This window comes from Coregonus clupeaformis, chromosome 8 (assembly GCF_020615455.1).
Source record: "Coregonus clupeaformis isolate EN_2021a chromosome 8, ASM2061545v1, whole genome shotgun sequence".
In the NCBI taxonomy this organism is placed as follows: Eukaryota; Metazoa; Chordata; class Actinopteri; order Salmoniformes; family Salmonidae; genus Coregonus; species Coregonus clupeaformis.
In genome coordinates this window covers 8,346,287-8,364,891 of record NC_059199.1, presented here as the reverse complement: position 1 = coordinate 8,364,891, position 18,605 = coordinate 8,346,287, and the positions used below count along the sequence as shown (strand labels likewise).

Here is an 18,605-nt window from a genome sequence, read left to right as displayed (position 1 = left end):
CTCTGTCACACCCACTATCCATTACTCTCTCTCTCTCTTTCTCTTTCTTCCTCCCTTCATCTCTCTCTCCCTCTCTAAATATCTCTGTTCCTTTCTCTTTTCCTCTCTCGTACCTCTCCCTTTCCTCACCTTCTCTCCAGTGGGAGGAGATCAGTGGCGTGGATGAGAAGTACAAGCCCATCAGGACCTACCAAGTGTGTAACGTGATGGAGCCAGCGCTGCAGAACAACTGGCTGCAGACGGGTTGGGTGGCGCGCCGCGGCGGCCAGCGCATCTTCGTGGAGCTGCAGTTCACGCTGCGTGACTGCAACAGCATCCCGGGCGTGGCGGGCACCTGCAAAGAGACCTTCAACCTGCTCTACATCGAGTCGGACAAAGACCTGGGCCGTGTGACCCGCGAGGACCGGTACACCAAGATCGACACCATCGCGGCCGACGAGAGCTTCACGCAGGGCGACCTGGGAGAGAGGAAGATGAAGCTCAACACGGAGGTGCGGGAGATCGGACACCTGAACCGGAAAGGTTTCCACTTGGCGTTCCAGGACGTGGGGGCGTGCGTGGCCCTGGTGGCGGTGCGGGTGTACTACAAGCGCTGCCTGGCCACGGTCCAGAACCTGGCTGTATTTTCCGATACAGTTGCCGAGGCGGCGTTTGCTACACTGGTGGAAGTCAGGGGAGCCTGCGTCAACAATTCCGAGGTGGACATGGACAGCCCTCCCAGGATGCACTGCAGCGCCGAGGGGGAGTGGCTGGTGCCCATCGGGAAGTGCAGCTGTTCAGCGGGTTACGAGGAGGGCCACAGCAGCTGTGAAGGTAAGAAAGAAAAGAGGGAGGGAGGGAGGGAGGGAGGGATTTATGTAAAGGGTGTGAGGGAACAAGAGAAGAAAAGAGTGAAGGATGGAGGAAGGGGAGGGTGGAAACAAATGAGGGGCAGGGGACTTTGTTCTTGTCTAGTTAAATAAAGGTACAAATATTGTATATATATTTTTTAAAGTAATCACTGGGTAGAAATATTCAGTTTTTGACCTCAAGCAGTTCTGTCTGGCTGTTTTGAGATATTTCATGTTTGAGTGCAGACAACATTCTTACATTGTGAAGGGAAGTGGGTGAAACGATGTTATGAATAGGATGAGTCATGTACTGTACTGTCCTCAGATAGTCATTGTATTCAACAAGACGGCATTTGTAATATTGATGACTGTAGTAAATTGCTTTGTTGAGGATGTGGCACGTGGGCAGTTTACGGCCAACTGAGTGCTCTGACGCAGGAGTAGACATGCTGGCTCATCCTCACAGCCAGTGGCTCAGATGGTCATAGCCCATCTTGTGTCTTTGTGCAAATAGTCCAGAGAGAGAGAGACTGAGAGAGCGAGAGAGAGAGACTGAGAGAGAGAGACTGAGAGAGCGAGAGAGAGAGACTGAGAGAGCGAGAGAGAGAGACTGAGAGAGCGAGAGAGAGAGACTGAGAGAGCGAGAGAGAGACTGAGAAAGCGAGAGAGACAGAGAGAGAGACAGAGAGAGAGAGAGAGAGACTGAGAAAGAGAGACAGAGAAAGCGAGAGAGACAGAGAGAGAGACAGAGAGAGAGAGACAGAGAGAGAGAGACAGAGAGAGACAGAGAGAGAGAGACAGAGAGAGAGACTGAGAGAGAGAGACTGAGAGAGAGAGACTGAGAGAGAGAGACTGAGAGAGAGAGACTGAGAGAGAGACAGAGAGACTGAGAGAGAGACAGAGAGACTGAGAGAGAGAGAGAGACTGAGAGAGAGAGAGAGACTGAGAGAGAGAGAGAGAGAGACTGAGAGAGAGAGAGAGACTGAGAGGGAGAGAGACTGAGAGGGAGAGACTGAGAGAGAGGGACTGAGAGGGCGAGAGGGACTGAGAGGGCGAGAGGGACTGAGAGGGCGAGAGGGACTGAGCGAGCATGAAGGACTGGCTCACGGTTGACTGGCTTGGATTTTCCTGGTAGAATATATGATTGGTTGTGACTGTGTGAACTTAATGCCTGTTCCGAGAAGTTGTGTATTATTTGTGGGTGTGGGTGTTTTACAGGGAGTTTTGTGTTAAGAGAATGGGAGAGAGCAGGTAGAGCAAGAAAGAAAGTGACTGGGGGGGATAGAGTGAGTAATAGGGGAGGTGAGAGAGGCTAGCAGTACAGACAGAAACTGAGAGAAAGAGACAGATCGAGAGGGCGAGAGAGAGAGAGAGGGAATAGCATAGTGGTAGAGCGAGAGCTCTAGCCTCGTTGGGACTGTAGTGGGCGATTGGCCTTGTCAGTCCCCATCAGCGGCAGCCCCAGTGGAGTACTACTCTATTCAGTGTTAATGGCATGAATATGCAGAGCCAGCACTGCCCCAGCACTCCCCACTCCCACAGGCCCCCTAGCACCAGCACTATTGATCAGCCGTAATGCTCCACTAAACTGAGGAATTAGGCTGGGAATCCACACGCACTGGCATACACACACACACACTCTAGACATGTGTGTGGGGGGGAGGTGTTTCTAGATAAAGACATTCTATATGACAGAGTGGGCTTCTTTACAAGGCTTTTTTTTTGCTTACTACTGTGTTTTTTAAATGTTTCGACAGTGTGTTTGAGTACATGCTCACGTGTCCTCCGGTATCTCTTATTTACATGTGGGAGTAATTGCGTGTCCTGGTGTGTTTGAGCCACTCCGTAGTATTGAGTAGAGTGCTGAAGAGGTACTGATGGGGTGTGAAGAGAGAGACTGTATTCTGTGGAGCCTAGCAGAGTGCTCACTCAGACACAGAGCTGATACACTAGCTAGAGCTGCCCATCGGTGATTAGGTGTGTGCGTGTGCGTGGGGGTACAGAAAGAGCGAGAGAAAGAGAGAGGGGTTTTAGTGAGTTTCGTGTGTTCAATTGTGCGTGTGTTTTAGTGAGTTTTACGTGCGTGAGGGAAGGACTTATGAGGACATGACACACGCACCCCCACACACACACCTTGTTTCCTTTGTCTGTGTTGGGTGTATGGGGGAAGGAGGGAATGATGCATTGTGATGAGAAGGACAGTAGAGCTGGTCTCCAGGGAAGCCATCTGTCTAAGCTTCCCTCTCTCTTTCTGTAGACCCTCCCTCGCCCGTCAGTCTGCCTCGGCACGCAAGTGTATGTGTGTGTGTGCTCTCTTGTGGTTTTCCTGTTTTTAATTAAGGCTAGGTACTTACTTCTATATAATTACAGACAGTGCCTGATGCAGCTCCTCTTCTCATGATCTCTTTGTCCTTTACTCTGCTGTACAGCTTGAGGCCTATTTACTTACACACTTCATGTCTACTGTACTGCTGACTTCCTCAAACACCTCTGGGTTACAGAGACCCTCTCTCCTAGTCTTCCCCCCACACCTCCTTCGTCCTCCCCCTTGGGTTTCTCTCTCTCCTCTTCCCTGACCCGCCTCTCCTAGTGCCTCTCTCACATCCCCTCTTTCCTATCCACTGGTCCCACTCTCTCTTCACTCTTAGCCCCACCTTCTTTCCTCCTTCTCTTTCCCTCTTTCCTCCTCCTCTCTCCTGTTTCCTCTGTTGGGCCTGTATTGCAGGGTGAGACCGGGTGAGTCAGGTTAACGGGCGTAGATTTTGGGAGGCCAGAGACACCATTGTGGTCCGGCACTGGTGAGTGGTCGTATGTTCGTTAGCTCTGGCCCTCTGTCGCTCTCCCTCCTACTTGTCCTCTCTTTACCTCTCTCGCTCTCTTGGGCACTTTCTCTGCTCTCCCTCCACCTCTTTCTCCATCTTTCTCTCGCTTTTTCCCAACCCCCTCGCATTTTCTCTCTCTCTGGGCTTCCCCTGGCATGATGCCACCCTAGCCCATCTGTTGGAAGTCGGAGGCGGGTGGAGCCTCCTTCCCTCCCTACCTCACGCCCACTAATGTTCACTGTCTCTGCGCTCTGTTTCAATAATTCACACTCTGTCGGGAGAAAGACAAACCCACGCTTTTTAGTCCAGCATCTGATGTATTTATTTAGCCAGGCCTTGAATACGGCCCGCCGCTAACACGCGCACGAACGCACACACACACAGAGGGCCTTCAAATGGCTTGGCAGGTGGCACAACCAAGGTTTCACCTTCCGCCCTCCTTTGCCTTCCTTCACCCGGGAGGAAGAAGAGTGAGAGGAAGGGAAGGAAGGAGAGGAAGGAAGAAAGGAACACGGAAGGAGAGAAGGGGATATGAAGAAGGGATCGGGCGAGAACAAAGGGGCTTGGAACCAGGGAAGTAGAGGAGTGAGAGAGAGGCGGGAGTGGGAAAGATAAAAGTTAATGGCGGAAGAGGGAGAGGAGCGGGAAATGCCTTTGTTCTTCCGTCCCACAGATGTACCACCACAGAAAGTCCCCCTGTTCCCTCTGAGTAGCTCATGAATTAAGAATAGTTGCATTAAGGAATTAAAGATGGAGAAGGTTACTCTGATCCAAGTTAAAGCTCTTTTACATGTCACCTTATGTGACATCCTCTGTAGCTCAGTTTGTAGAGCAAGGTGCTTGCAAAGCCAGGATAGCGGGTTTGATTCCCAGGACCACCTGTACATAAAATGTATGCATGCATGACTGTAAGTCACTTTGGATAAAAGCATCTACTAAATGGCCTATACTATTAAATTATTAATACATCCCTACCACTATAACAAATCACTGTTATTCTCCTCGGGAATATATGATACTATGTACACTGAGTGTATAAAACAATAGGAACACCTTCCTAATATTGAGTTGTACCCCCTTTGGCCCTCAGAACAGCCTCAATTGATTGGGGTATGGACTCTACAAGGTGTTGAAAGCATTCCACAGGGATGCTGGCCCATGTTGACTTCAATGCTTCCCACGGTTGTGTCAAGTTGGCTGGATGTCCTTCGGGTGGTGGACCGTTCTTGATACACACGGGAAACTGTTGAGCGTAAAAAACCCAGCAGCGTTGCAGTTCTTGACACACTCAATCCGTTGCGCCTGGCACTGACTACGATACCGCGTTTACAGGCACTTACAGTTTTTGTCTTGCCCATTCACCCTCTGAATGGCACACATACGCAATCCATGTCTCAATTGTCTCAAGGCTTAAAAATCATTCTTTAACCTTTCTCCTCCCCTTCATCTACACTGATTGAAGATGATTTAACAAGTGACATCAATAAGGGATCATAGCTTTCACCTGGATTCACCTGGTCAGTCTGTCCTAATGTTTCGTACACTGTCTCATAAATTAAACATTTATCTCATGATTTATGACATATTTACATGTTCCATTTCAATAATGATCAGAACAATGCCTATAATATATTGTATGAAGAACGTTCATTGCACTGCAACAGTTTAAAGTTTAGCTCCACGTTGAACTGAAATGATTTTAATGGAAAGAGATGACCCAGGTGTTTGATACATTCAATCACTAGATAAATGTCCGGACTGCTTTGCCTGTGTGCGCATGTGTGTGTGTGCGTTTGTGTGTGCCAGCATTGCGTGTTCTGTGTCATGACTCTTTGAACACGTTGTTCTGAGAGATGTCGGTCCAACACACACACACCTCTCACACACATCACACACAACCCTTCCACGCACCGCAGCGACAAGTGAGCTGAGGATGTCTACTAACTGACCCAGAGTCACCTTAGCTGTGTCCTGAATCAACAATATCAGTTGGTTAACACTGGTCTAGAATCAGATTGGATATAACTCATAACAGCTGTGGCCTGTCTGTGTTAAATCAATCCCATTGTGCTAACCTGGCACTCCCCTGCTTCGAAGTAGCCACCAGTAGAGAGCAGCAGTATTGAGATGGAGTGTTTGTATGCATGTGTTTGTGCGTACTATGTGTGTGGGAATGTGTGCCTGTGTGTTTTGTGAGTGTGTGCATGTGTGTGCATAATGTACAGTTGAAGTCGGAAGTTTACATACACCTTAGCCAAATACATTTAAACTCAGTTTTTCACAATTCCTGACATTTAATCCAAGTAACAATTCCCTGTCTTAGGTCAGTTAGGATCACCACTTTATTTTAAGAATGTGAAATGTCAGAATGATAGTAGAGAGAGTGATTTATTTCAGCTTTTATTTCTTTCATCACATTCCCAGTGGGTCAGAAGTATACATACACTCAATTAGTATTTGGTAGTATTGCCTTTAAATTGTTTAACTTGGGTCAAACATTTCAGGTAGCCTTCCACAAGCTTCCCACAATAAGTTGGGTGAATTTTGGCCCATTCCTCCTGACAGAGCTGGTGTAACTGAGTCAGGTTTGTAGGCCTCCTTGCTCGCACAGGTTTTTCCAGTTCTGCCCACAAATGTTCTATAGGATTGAGGTCAGGACTTTGTTCTGGGATTGATTTGCACTTTTCGCACCAAAGTACGTTCATCTCTAGGAGACAGAACGCGTCTCCTTCCTGAGCGGTATGAGGACTGCGTGGTCCCATGGTGTTTATACTTGCGTACTATTGTTTGTACAGATGAACGTGGTACCTTCAGGCATTTGGAAATTGCTCCCAAGGATGAACCAGACTTGTGGAGGTCTACAATTATTTTTCCTGAGGCCTTGGCTGATTTTTTTTGTATTTCCCATGATGTCAAGCAAAGAGGCACTGAGTTTGAAGGTAGGCCTTGAAATACATCCACAGGTACACCTCCAATTGACTCATGATGTCAATTAGCCTATCAGAAGCTTCTAAAGCCATGACATCATTTTCTGGAATTTTCCAAGCTGTTTAAAGGCACAGTCAATTTGGTGTATGTAAACTTCTGACCCACTGGAATTGTGGTACAGTGAATTATAAGTGAAATAATCTGTCTATAAACAATTGTTGGAAAAATACTTGTGTCATGCACAAAGTAGATGTCCTAACCGACTTGCCAAAACTATAGTTTGTTAACAAGAACTTTGTGAAGTGGTTGAAAAACAAGTTTTAATGACTCCAACCTAAGTGTATGTAAACCTCCGACTTCAACTGTATCTCTGTGTGTGTGTATGTGTATGTGTGTGCGCCAGACTGCGTCTGGGTCTCTGTATTCACAGCTCTGCTAGGCTGCAGTGGGTTTTCTCTCCCAGCCCCCTCACTGTGTAGGAAGGCTGCTCTGCCAGCTTGCCTTGGCAGCGCTCTGACGCCTCATTTTGTTGTCATTTCTAACCCTCTTCCCCCCAAAGAAAATGGATGACATTTCCACAGACACCTGCGTCACTCCTATGTGTACACACACATTATGACACACACACATTCACTCACACACACATACAGATGGACGACTCGCACACGTACAAAAATATGGCACAGACTCACACATACACATACGCACAAACACAATGGCACATATGCGTGCACAGACTCTGGCTTACTCCCACACTGACTCACATGCACAAGCGGTCCTTAACTCACTATATCTGTTTCTGTCTCTTTGTCACCTATAGCCTGGCACACACACACACACACACACACACAGTATGCAGCGGTTTGTGTGTCATGATTGACACCCTGAGGGGAATGTTATCAGTGACATTTCCAGGTCAGTGTGGTATAAGGAGCTCCTGCCGAGCCCTAGGGTTAATGTGGGTCGACTGTCACACTGAGAAACGGAGAGGGGGAGGGGGAGGGAGAGCGAAATGGAGAGGGAGGAAGGTAGAGGGGAGGGAGGAAAGCGAGACCATGAACACCCTATGTGCTATACTACCAATGTGATGGACTAGACTAGAGAAACCCCCTCTGCTCAAGTCTTTCTCCTCTCTTCTCTCCCTCTTGTCGTTCTCTCTCTTTTACCCTGCTTTCTCTTTCATATCGCTTGCTCCTCTTTCTTTCCTCTCTACCACTTCCTTCTCCTGTCTTCCCCCGCTCTCTTTGCCACTACCACTCCTTTTAACCCCCCGCCCCCTCCATTTTCCCTCTTCTCCCCCTCTCCTTCCCCTGGTGCCCCCTATGTCTAGTGTTGACTCCAGTCAGCAGCCGGTCCCAGAAGATCACCTCCCTCAGGGGGCTAGGGGGGGCATACACAGCCAGGAGGGGGGTTAAATGTCTCTTCCCTCCCTACAGAGTGTACACTATCAATGTCCCATCAAAGCCCCTGGCCTCCTAGCCGCCTAATCTCACATACAGTCTGATTCAGCTAGCCTCGAGAGGGAATGGGGTAAGTCAAGTGTGTGTGTATGTGTGTGTGTGTGTGTGTGTGTGTGTGTGTGTGTGACGACTCTGCAACCCAACAACTCCAAAATCTAATTTTAAATTCCTGGAGAGATGCTCTGATGCAGATGACTTGTATAATGCAGTTATCTCTGAGACACATACACACCCAGGAAAACACATGCGACATACGCACCCACATGTGTCTACATGCTCAAACGCATATTCTCTCTCCGATGGCTCAGCAGAGCATTGGTAACAGGCCCACACACTCTCACATGCAAATATATGACACCCATTCTTTGTTTGTTCATCTCTGTTCACTGTTGTGGAGGCTCTGCTCATTACAATGTAAATCTACTGTTGAATTAGTTATTTCCACTTGGTATCATTCATCATATTGGAGCGGGGGAGTGCCTCAGTGGAGCTGGGAATGGGTTGCTCTGCGCAGTGAACTGTTCCCATGTTTACACACACACACACAGGGATGAAACGCACACATACAGTACAGAGATGAATTACACACACACACACACACACACACACACACACACACACACACAGACACTCACACCCCAGTTCCTTCTTGCTGCCCTCTTGTCCTTGACTGTATGTAGTGTGTTCCTGGCTGGGGGTGATGAATGGATGGAGTGTTCATGAACTCAACCCTCCTCTCCCAAGATCAAGAACCCCCAGTGTCCCTCAGAGAAACTGAGAGAGATAAAGTATAGAGGGGGGGAGAAAGAGATAGAGAAAGTACCCCCTGCTCGGAGGGAAGGTCATAGTCAGCGGGGAGAGTCGGAAACACGCTGTCGCTCATGCTGTGCCAGGGACATGCACCCACACGACACACACAGTGATGAACTCGGTTTGTCATTTCAGTTTGACAAACACAAGGACTCACAGACCTCTAACCAGAGTAGCATGTGCCTGTCAAACACATTCATTTACACACACTTGACCATTGATTCTCTGTTACCACCGTAAATCCACACGCACTTACACTGACGACAGACATGACTGTAGACATTTACAGTCCCAACACATAGTGCCCTGACAGGCATGCTTTCACTTTATTTACTGTTCCAATAGCCCACCCTCCTCTAACAGACAGACACACACACACACACACACACACACACCACTGCCCATCCAGCTCTAAAACACCAGCCCCCCTCTCTCTCCGTCCAGTGTCATCATTCTACACCACGCTATAGCGTGGCGTATAAATCCCCGGTGGTTTTACGAGGCAGCAGGCAGACAGCCAGACAGACAGACCGCGCGGCCATGCTGGTAAGCTGCTGAGCTGTAACTGGTGATAAAAGTGTTGAATGCTCCCATGAGACTTATTTATGCCCCCCTAACACACACACACACACACAGTCTCACACACACACACACACCCTGGGGGATAAAACTGACCCCAGAACAGCCATCCCTGTGGTGACTGGGCAGCCTATCCCAGCTTTAGATGCTGACGGTGGAGTCCCTTTGAGATAAAAGCCCCAGGGTGGATTTGTTGTTTGTGGGGACCTTAGGGATGGTTTATAAGGACCTTAGGGACGGTGGGTTGTATTAGGGACTTCAGATGTGGTGGGTGGTTTGTGGGGACAGACTGTCCGTCCCTGGGGGAGGGGATAACTGGGAGCGGGGTGATGTCCTCTGGAGGGGTTAGTTAGGGTCTGTAGACTGTCCCCAGGGCTGCCTGGAGGGACACAGTTCCCCATCCACACGCCACCTGTGATGGGATATGAGCCGGCTGTTGGATCATTATAGACCATGGTTATTGCCTCATTTATATGGGTCCAGAGTATGGATGGTTGTTTGTGTTTATGAGTAATTCAGTTATTTTAATGGTAATGTGATCTAAGGTGGTGTGTGAATGTGTGTGTATTAGGGCCTGGACGATACCAGTATTGCGATAGTCGTTAGTATCATGGCAAGGAAACAAAACTCGACGCAAATTTAACATCTTTTGGAAAACAGCCCTAATGTTGGAAACAAACATCGTTGTTGTCATCCAGTCACATTGATTTATTTTCCAAGTTATAGCACACAATATTTTATATACAGCAGGTTTTAAATGGACCAAAGAGTTCGGTCTGCTTCGTGTTTTCATTTTTGCCATGGACCCTCATGTGGATGTGTTCTATTAGTTTCAGTCAGTGTAGGTGGGAAGGGCACAGTGGGCTGCTGTGTGTGAGTATGTGAAGGCCGTGTGTGTGTGACCGTCAGTACAGTCGCTTGTAGGTGACATCTCTGCCGTACCAACCCGTCTGTGTGTTTCTGCTACTGTCCCCCTGGGTCATCTACACTCTCTCTGATGGCGCATCAGAGGCCTCCGCTCATAAACACCAGCATTAATAACACACACACACACTCCTCACTGACTGTTGCTTATACGACTGTAAAATTCAATTACGCAGCAGGGGAGCGGGCCGCCCCGCATTACAGCCTACCAGGGTGACATTTCATTTGCAATGAATCATGGGCCGGCGTAGGACCCGGCTGAGGAGCACAGCAACACTTCTCTCTCGCTCTCTCTCTCTCTCTCTCTCTCTCTCTCTCTCTCTCTCTCTCTCTCTCTCTCTCTCTCTCTCAAGCTCTCTCTCCTCTAAGTTATCCCCTGTTCCCAAGCATAAACACTTTTGCACCGTACGTGGTTTCTTCTCTTGTCGTGATGCGATAACATTCCCGGCCAGGATAAGACCCGTTTACCATCTGGTGCCGATATGGTGGTATGTTTTGGTTTACCGCCCTCAGTTCCCAAGATGCACCACGGTGGTCGTTAGGTATTCATAGACTACACTCAGCCCCACCAGTGATGGTACCGGTGTAGTGTTGTCAATTCAAGTCAGGGCCCAGAATTCTTCCTTCCAATTTTGACCTGCCCAGGAAGTTCCAGGCCATACTTATAGCCTATACTAACTAGGGAATGGGATTTTTCTAAGACCTGGAGTTTGTCTCGGTCAGGTCACATGCAGAGGAAAAACTCTGGGCCCTACAGTAATTAAAGTGAATGAGTCACCGTCGTACGTCGTTGTATTTGTCAGCACTACCCCATTTTCCTGCTCTCCTCGTCACAAAGTCAAACCTCTGCAGAGCAAGGACACTCCAGCTCTGTTAAACAAGGATATTGCCCCATCAAATATTAACACACATAGCTTTTCTGAGCCAGCAACATCACTTGCCACATCACTGCAGCAGAATCACCAGCCACTGAAAGCTTTACACAACGCCAAGGGAAAAAACAAGGCTGTTTACGCGCAAAGAGAGCAGCACAGCTTGTATGGCAAAAGGGATGGATTTTGGAGACTCCCCTTGCTAGGGGAGACCATTTTTGTAGTGGCAGAGAAAGTTAAAGGTTTTATTAAAATAGAGCGAATAAGATGCAGTAGTAGATGAATAGGCACACTTTGGAAATGTTGAAATAATTTGAAAGACAAAAGGGGGCAAATAAAAAATAATGGACAAACACAATTTTTATGGGCAAACTAGGACACATGCTCTGTACTGTACTTGCAGATTACACGCCAATAGGCCCAAATAAACAGAGCAAACGATTTGCCGTATAGTGCTACAAATACATAAAGAACAATGCGTTTCAACTTTTGTGTGTTTGTTTGCATGGTGTTTTCTGGCTGCTCATTTAAAATTATTCAGAGTTTGTGTAGGAAATGAATTACCTGCGACACCTCCGATAAGGGCGGCTCAGAGAACAAACTGTAAATTTTCGCCATCCCAGAATGCATTACACTAGGAGGCGGCCCTACCACTGACCTTCAGGTGTCACCATTTACATATCAGACGACGAGTGTGTGTGTGTATGTGACGACTCTGCAACCCACCAACTCCAAAATCACATTTTTTATTCCTGGAGAGATGCTCTGATGCAGATGACTTTTTTAAAGCAGTTATCTCTGAGACACATACACACACGACATATGCACCCACATATATACTACACACACACACACAGAAACTGTATGACAGCGGAGAGATGTCTCTCCCGCTCTCTCTGGCACGCGCACACACACACAGCTTCTGTCCCTCATCCCAGTTTGGGGATGAGCGGGTGGGTACCCCATGGGGAAGGTGATCTTTATTTAAATCCACTGGTCTGTGTGTCTGCCTCCTAATCGGAAAGAAGGGATTTCTCTCTCTACTCTCCTCCGCTCGGCACTGATGTGATTTAGACCCGTGGGGAGAGAGGGTGGGGGGGTTGAATGGACAGCGAGCCAGACAAACCTTCCTCTTATGTGATGGGGAACAGAATAATATTATTATGCAGAATATGATTATACAGGTTTATGTCCGTATGTTACTAATGCCCTTATTAGGTTATGTGAGTGATTGAATTTGATGTATACTGTGTATTGTGTTTGTTTATGTCGTCACTCTCTCCCATTGGTTGTGAAGTCTGTCGGGTGCATGCTGGGTGACTCTGCACTTTTAAAGGTTGACTTGCACTCTGGGCAAACATATAGCATGGTATGAACACACACACACACACAGGGCACTACAGGGATAAACACTAATTATTGCTGATACCACTCATCGTTGCTTTTTCCGACAGTTCTCCCTCTCTCTACTTTCCCCCACTCTTTTCCACCCTTCAGCCATTCTTCTTCTCAAAGTTAAACTTTCCACCCCCCCCACCCCCCCGACTGAGGGATTAGATCGATCCATCCTCAGCCCTCCTGCCATCGCCTTTCGACCGCTGGGCTTAACCATTAAACTCTACATGGGGGGATTACGCCCCTTGTCCTCTCTCTATTCCCCTAGTGTGTCCTCTTGTATTGTCTTCTATTTGTCCTCACGAGAACTGTTCCTTATAGGGACCACCCTTGTTTCACAGCTGTTATCCCTGCTAATATCTCTCCTCCCTTATCCTTGATCAATATCCCCTCTCCTCCCTGTCTGGCTCTCGCCCATGCCCCTGTCCTTCCCAGCCATAACTAGCTCCATAGTGTGTGTGCCAGCATTGCTGCCCTTCTGGAGGATAATGCCAATTAGAGCATGGGCACTAGATGCATGGGCAGGTGTGTGTGTGTGTGTGTGTGTGTGTGAACATACTTCCCATTGGGTCAGTCAATACCCTCAGCATGAGAAACCAAATAACCCCCGGTGGCAAAACCCCCTCCTTTTACCCCTCTCTTTTCTTCCAACTTCTTGAGTCTTTGACTCCAAAAGGGCCCCCTATAACGCTCACCATGGTTAGAGGAACAAACAACAACAAACAAAGTGAGAAATCAATAAGAGAGAACACTCAGCGTGCTGGGATAGTCTGTCAGAGAAGATGTGTCTCTCAAATGGATGACAAACAGGCACAGAAAGACACATACACTTACTAGCCTACAGATGCAGAAGGCTCAGCTTCTCCCCTTAGACACATTTGTCACTTTGTCATTCTGCAGGCCCCACAGCACACAGACTGTGTGCGTGTGTGCGTGTGCGTGTGTGTGCGTGTGTGTGTGTGGTTATTCCACAGCTGTAGGCCCCATTCTGTCCTCATTACTAGACACTCCCTGCAGATTGAAGACATCTTGGATGACCCTTGCCCCTCTCTCCCCACCACCAAACACACACACAAATAAAATCACATTTGATTTGCCACATGCGCCAAATACAACAGGTGTGTAGACCTTACAGTGAAATGCTTACTTACAAGCCCTTAACCAACAATGCAGTTTTTAAGAAAAAAATAAAGAGCAGCAGTAAAATAAAATAACAGTAGGGAGGCTATATACAGGAGGTACCGGTACAGAGTCAATGTGCGGGGGCACCGGTTAGTCGAGGTAATTGAGGTCAAATGTACATGTAGGTAGAATTAAAGTGACTATGCATAAATAATTAACAGAGTAGCAGCAGCGTAAAAGAGGGGGGTGGGGTGGGGGGGTGGGGGACAATGCAAATAGTCCGGGTAGCCATGATTAGCTGTTCAGGAGTCTTATGGCTTGGGTGTAGAAGCTGTTAAGAAGCCTTTTGGACCTAGACTTGGCGCTCCGGTACCGCTTGCCATGCGGTAGCAGAGAGAACAGTCTATGACTAGGGTGGCTGGAGTTTTTGACAATTTTTAGGGCCTTCCTCTGACACCGCCTGGTATAGAGGTCCTGGATGGCAGGAAGCTTGGTGACCAAATTTGACTAGACTGCACTGGAAGCTGCGTCAATTTGTCCAATGTGTTTAAGAAAAGAGGAGGAGTTGGAGAGGGTGGAAGAGAAGAATGAGTAGGTAGACCCCTCCATTTGTATCCATCTCACACTCATTGCTCCTTATTTTCTCTCATCCTTCTCTCTAGTGACTTTTGCCATATCTTGTGTCTTTGGTTGCTGTCTTTGGTTGCCAAGTCCTGTGCTATCACAAATTTATGAGTCTCCCTCCAATCCCCCCAGTGTGTTGCATGTTTAATTTACATTTTACATTTTAGTCATTTAGCAGATGCTCTTATCCAGAGCGACTTACAGTTAGTGAGTGCATACATTTTTCATACTGGCCCCCCGTGGGAATCGAACCCACAACCCTGGCGTTGCAAGCGCCATGCTCTACCAACTGAGCTACAGGAGGGCTTAATTCATCCGTGTATGTGTACTAACACACGTGCGTGTCTGATCAAAAAGTGCGTGTGTGTGTATGTGATCAGAGGGTTCTCTCCTGCATGATTCTCATCTGGGCTAATGGGAATAGGTCCCCATTTCCCCATGGAGGAATTTCCCCCCGAATACTTGGCTCCCCCAAGACCCTAACCATGAACACAACCTCAGGCAGACTGCATTAACTCACGCGCATGACTTGTATGTTACACACTCTATTTATGAACTATTATTCCACAATTATTATTATTTTACCCATCTACACACAATACCCCATAATGACAGTGAAAACGTGTTTTTAGAAATGTTTGCAAATTTATTAAAAATGAAATACAGAAATATCTCATTTACATAAGTATTCACACCCCTGAGTCAATACTTTATAGAAATACCTTTGGCAGCGATGAGTCTTTCTAAAAACATGTTTTCACTTTGTCATTATGGGGCATTGTGTGTAAATGGGTGAAGAAATAAATCAATTTTGAATTCAGGCTGTAACACAACACATTTCCTAGACTCAAAGGTTTGTAGCCATCAGAAGCCTTCCAGTTCTACACAGTTGAGTATTTTACCAAACTACTGTATATGAAGTAATAAAAAAGTAATTTACCTCTAGTAGGTGTTGGTGAGGTTGCGGTTGTGGTCCTCTGTAGCTCAGTCGGTAGAGCATGGATAGAGGCTTTGATTCCCAGGACCCCCCATACGTAAAATGTATGCAGCCATGACTGTAAGTCCCATTGGATAAAAGCGTCTGCTAAATGCCATTTATTATTGAGTTATTTGGAAGTCAATGTGAGTTTTAGTAATATAGTTGATTTAAACAGTTGATTTAAGGAATGAATTGACCTGCATATCATGTAATGGGAACGCTCACACAAGACTATTAGACCAAATCGTCAATCCCATTTCAGATCATGTCCTTACTTTATTGCTCAAGAAAGGCCATTTGACCTCAACCCTGCTAACCAAATGCAAAAGATACCCCAACAATAACTACCTTATCCTCCATGCACATTTGAATGCTTTTATTGTGAATCAGCCATGCATTTTATCACCCACCGAAATCGCCCTCATCAATATCAAGCTGTCGTGATGACACCCAGGACAATTGTGATGGTTATAAACATTTATAACCACCATGTGTATGTTACGTAGGGTTTTTTATGTGGCACGTTAAGTGACTAGGTATGCGAAGCATGTCGCATGGCTCTTCAGGGGTGAGGGGGCGGCCATCTTCAAGGGCACGTGTGTCTCTCTCTCTTTCTCTCTTTCCCTCATTGAATGCACCACTGAAGTGAATCATTGTTTAAATGCTCAGGTGAACGATCAAGGAACACCCAGAGATCATATAACATGCAGTCAGTGTGTGTAGGTTAATCATGAGGAATGTTTGAGGGGTGGTTATGGTACTGTAAGAATTGTAGTGTGGGGGGGGCAGCCAGGGAGACTTTGGTTGGAGCGGCTTCACTTCAGGTGTGGAATGTTTGTTTTAAGAAATGCAAAAAAAATAAGAAAAAAGGAATGATAGTGTAAATTGATTCTCACTCATAGAAATGTTAGATTTTGTGTGTGTGCATACATAATGAGTGCAAGGGTGTAGGAAAGGGCTTTGGTTTTTAGGTGAATTTATAAGGTTTTTGAAAGACCAACTAAATAAAAGTGAATGCCTAACCCAGCATTTTAGGCCTACTATATATATATATATTTGGGTTTTGCGTGCCATGTTTTTCTACAGGCTACATGGGGTAGAGGACTCAACATTTTTTCCCGTACAGTCCTGATCCAGCAACCGTTGGGAAACGTTCCTGTCCTGATAAAAATCCCTCTTGTCCCGTGCTCATTTTTACACGCATCAATCGAAAATAACTGCCTCCGTTAGCTGCTCGTCTGTCCCCCACTCTACGTTTGAGTAGCCATAGCAACTGCTCCTTTTGGCTGCTGCTCAGCGCTCACATGACAGTTGCTTGCACACACAGCTGATAACAACCACATTCCGAGATTTTGGGCAGCCCTTCAATTTACCCAGAGTCGGATGAACTCGTGGATATGGACATGTGTAATTGTGTATGTCTGCGAGTGCATCTGAGGTAAAGTAGTGCGGCTACAACAGGAGCGAGGCGCGAGAGTGAGCCGACAGAAGGGGTAGGGAAGGGTGAAATTACAATATTAGGCCTACACACAGTTTATAATTGTTTTAATTGCTCCACACATTACATACACTACATGACCAAAAGTATGTGGACATCTGCTCGTCAAACATATCATTCCAAAATCATGGGCATTAATATGGAGTTGGTCCCCCCTTTGCTGCTATAACAGCCTCCACTCTTCTGGGAAGGCTTTCTACTAGATGTTGGAACATTGCTGCGGAGACTTGCTTCCATTCATCCACGAGCATTAGTGAGGTCGGGCACTGATGTTGGGCGATTAGGCCTGGCTCGCTGTCGGCGTTCCAATTCATCCCAAAGGTGTTCGATGGGGTTGAGGTCAGGGCTCTGTGCAGGCCAGTCAAGTTCTTCCACACCGATCTCAACAAACCATTTGTGTATGGACCTCGCCTTGTGCACGGGGGCATTGTCATGCTGAAACAGGAAAGGGCCTTCCCCAAACTGTTGCCACAAAGTTGGAAGCACTGAATCATCTAGAATGTCATCGTATGCTGTAGCGTTAAGTTTTCTCATCACTAGAAATAAGGGGCCTAGCCCGAACCATGAAAAACAGCCCCAGACCATTATTCCTCCTCCACCAAACTTTACAGTTGGCACTATGCATTGGGGCAGGTAGCGTTCTCCTGGCATCCGCCAAACCCAGATTCGTCCGTCGGACTGCCTGATGGTGAAGCGCGATTCATCACTCCAGAGAACAAGAATCATTTCCACTGCTCCAGAGTCCAATGGTGACGAGCTTTACACCACTCCAGCCGAAGCTTGGCATTGCGCATGGTGATCTTAGGCTTGTGAGCGGCTGCTCAGCCATGGAAACCCATTTCATAAGCTCCAAACAAACAGTTCTTGTGCTAACGTTGCTTCCAGAGACAGTTTGGAACTCTGTAGTGAGTGTTGCAACCGAGGACAGATGATTTTTACGCGCTTCTGCGGTCCCGTTCTGTGAGCTTGTGTGGCGCGGCTGAGCCGTTGTTGCAAGACCCGCGGGATTCCCGTGTCAACCTCTAATGCAGAGCGCCTGTACCCCCTCACAGAAGAAAGCCCACAGCAATATAGACCTTCGAACATTAACCATGTTCACTTCATCTCAGTTCAGAGTCAATCAAACTCCCTAACAGGGTTTCTGAACTAAAAAAAGCACTAACACAAGTACACACACAGTCAGCATGCTGTGGCGCCTGCAGAATAGGGAGAGGAAAGGGAAAAGGGGATACCTTGTCAGTTGTACAACTGAATGCATTCAACTGAAATGTGTCTTCCGCATTTAAACCAACCCCTCTTTTGGATTCATTTAGCTTTTACAGTGCTATACAAAATTAAATTGAACTGAACATTGATTTGATCAGATTCCTTGCTGCATGTATGCAGGTATGGCATTATCAGTAGAATCCTAGCCTGGTCCCAGATCTGTTTATGCTGTTTTACTAACTCCTAGCTATATACAGTGCATTCGGAAATTATTCAGACCCCTTGACTTTTTTCCTCATCAATCTACACACAATACCCCATAATGACGAAGCAAAAACAGGTTTTTAGACATTTTTGCAGATGTTTTAAAATAAAAAACGGAAATATCACATTTACATAAGTATTCAGACCCTTTACTCAGTACTTTGTTGAAGCACCTTTGGCAACAATTACTGCCTTGAGTCTTCTTGGGTATGACGCTACAAGCTTGTATGGGGAGTTTCTCCCATTCTTCTCTGCAGATCCTCTCAAGCTCTGTCAGGTTGGATGGGGAGTG

General features: G+C 46.9%; 1 protein-coding gene across 1 annotated transcript in view; it reads left to right on the top strand.

The window, feature by feature from the left end:
- LOC121571484 (ephrin type-A receptor 7-like) overlaps positions 1 to 18,605 on the top strand; it is a 160,592-nt gene that overhangs the window by 47,021 nt on the left and 94,966 nt on the right. Inside the window, exon 3 of the mRNA XM_041882969.2 lies at positions 141 to 813. Within this exon, the coding sequence (XP_041738903.2) occupies positions 141 to 813 (673 nt within the window). The remainder of the gene's footprint in view (positions 1 to 140; positions 814 to 18,605) is intronic.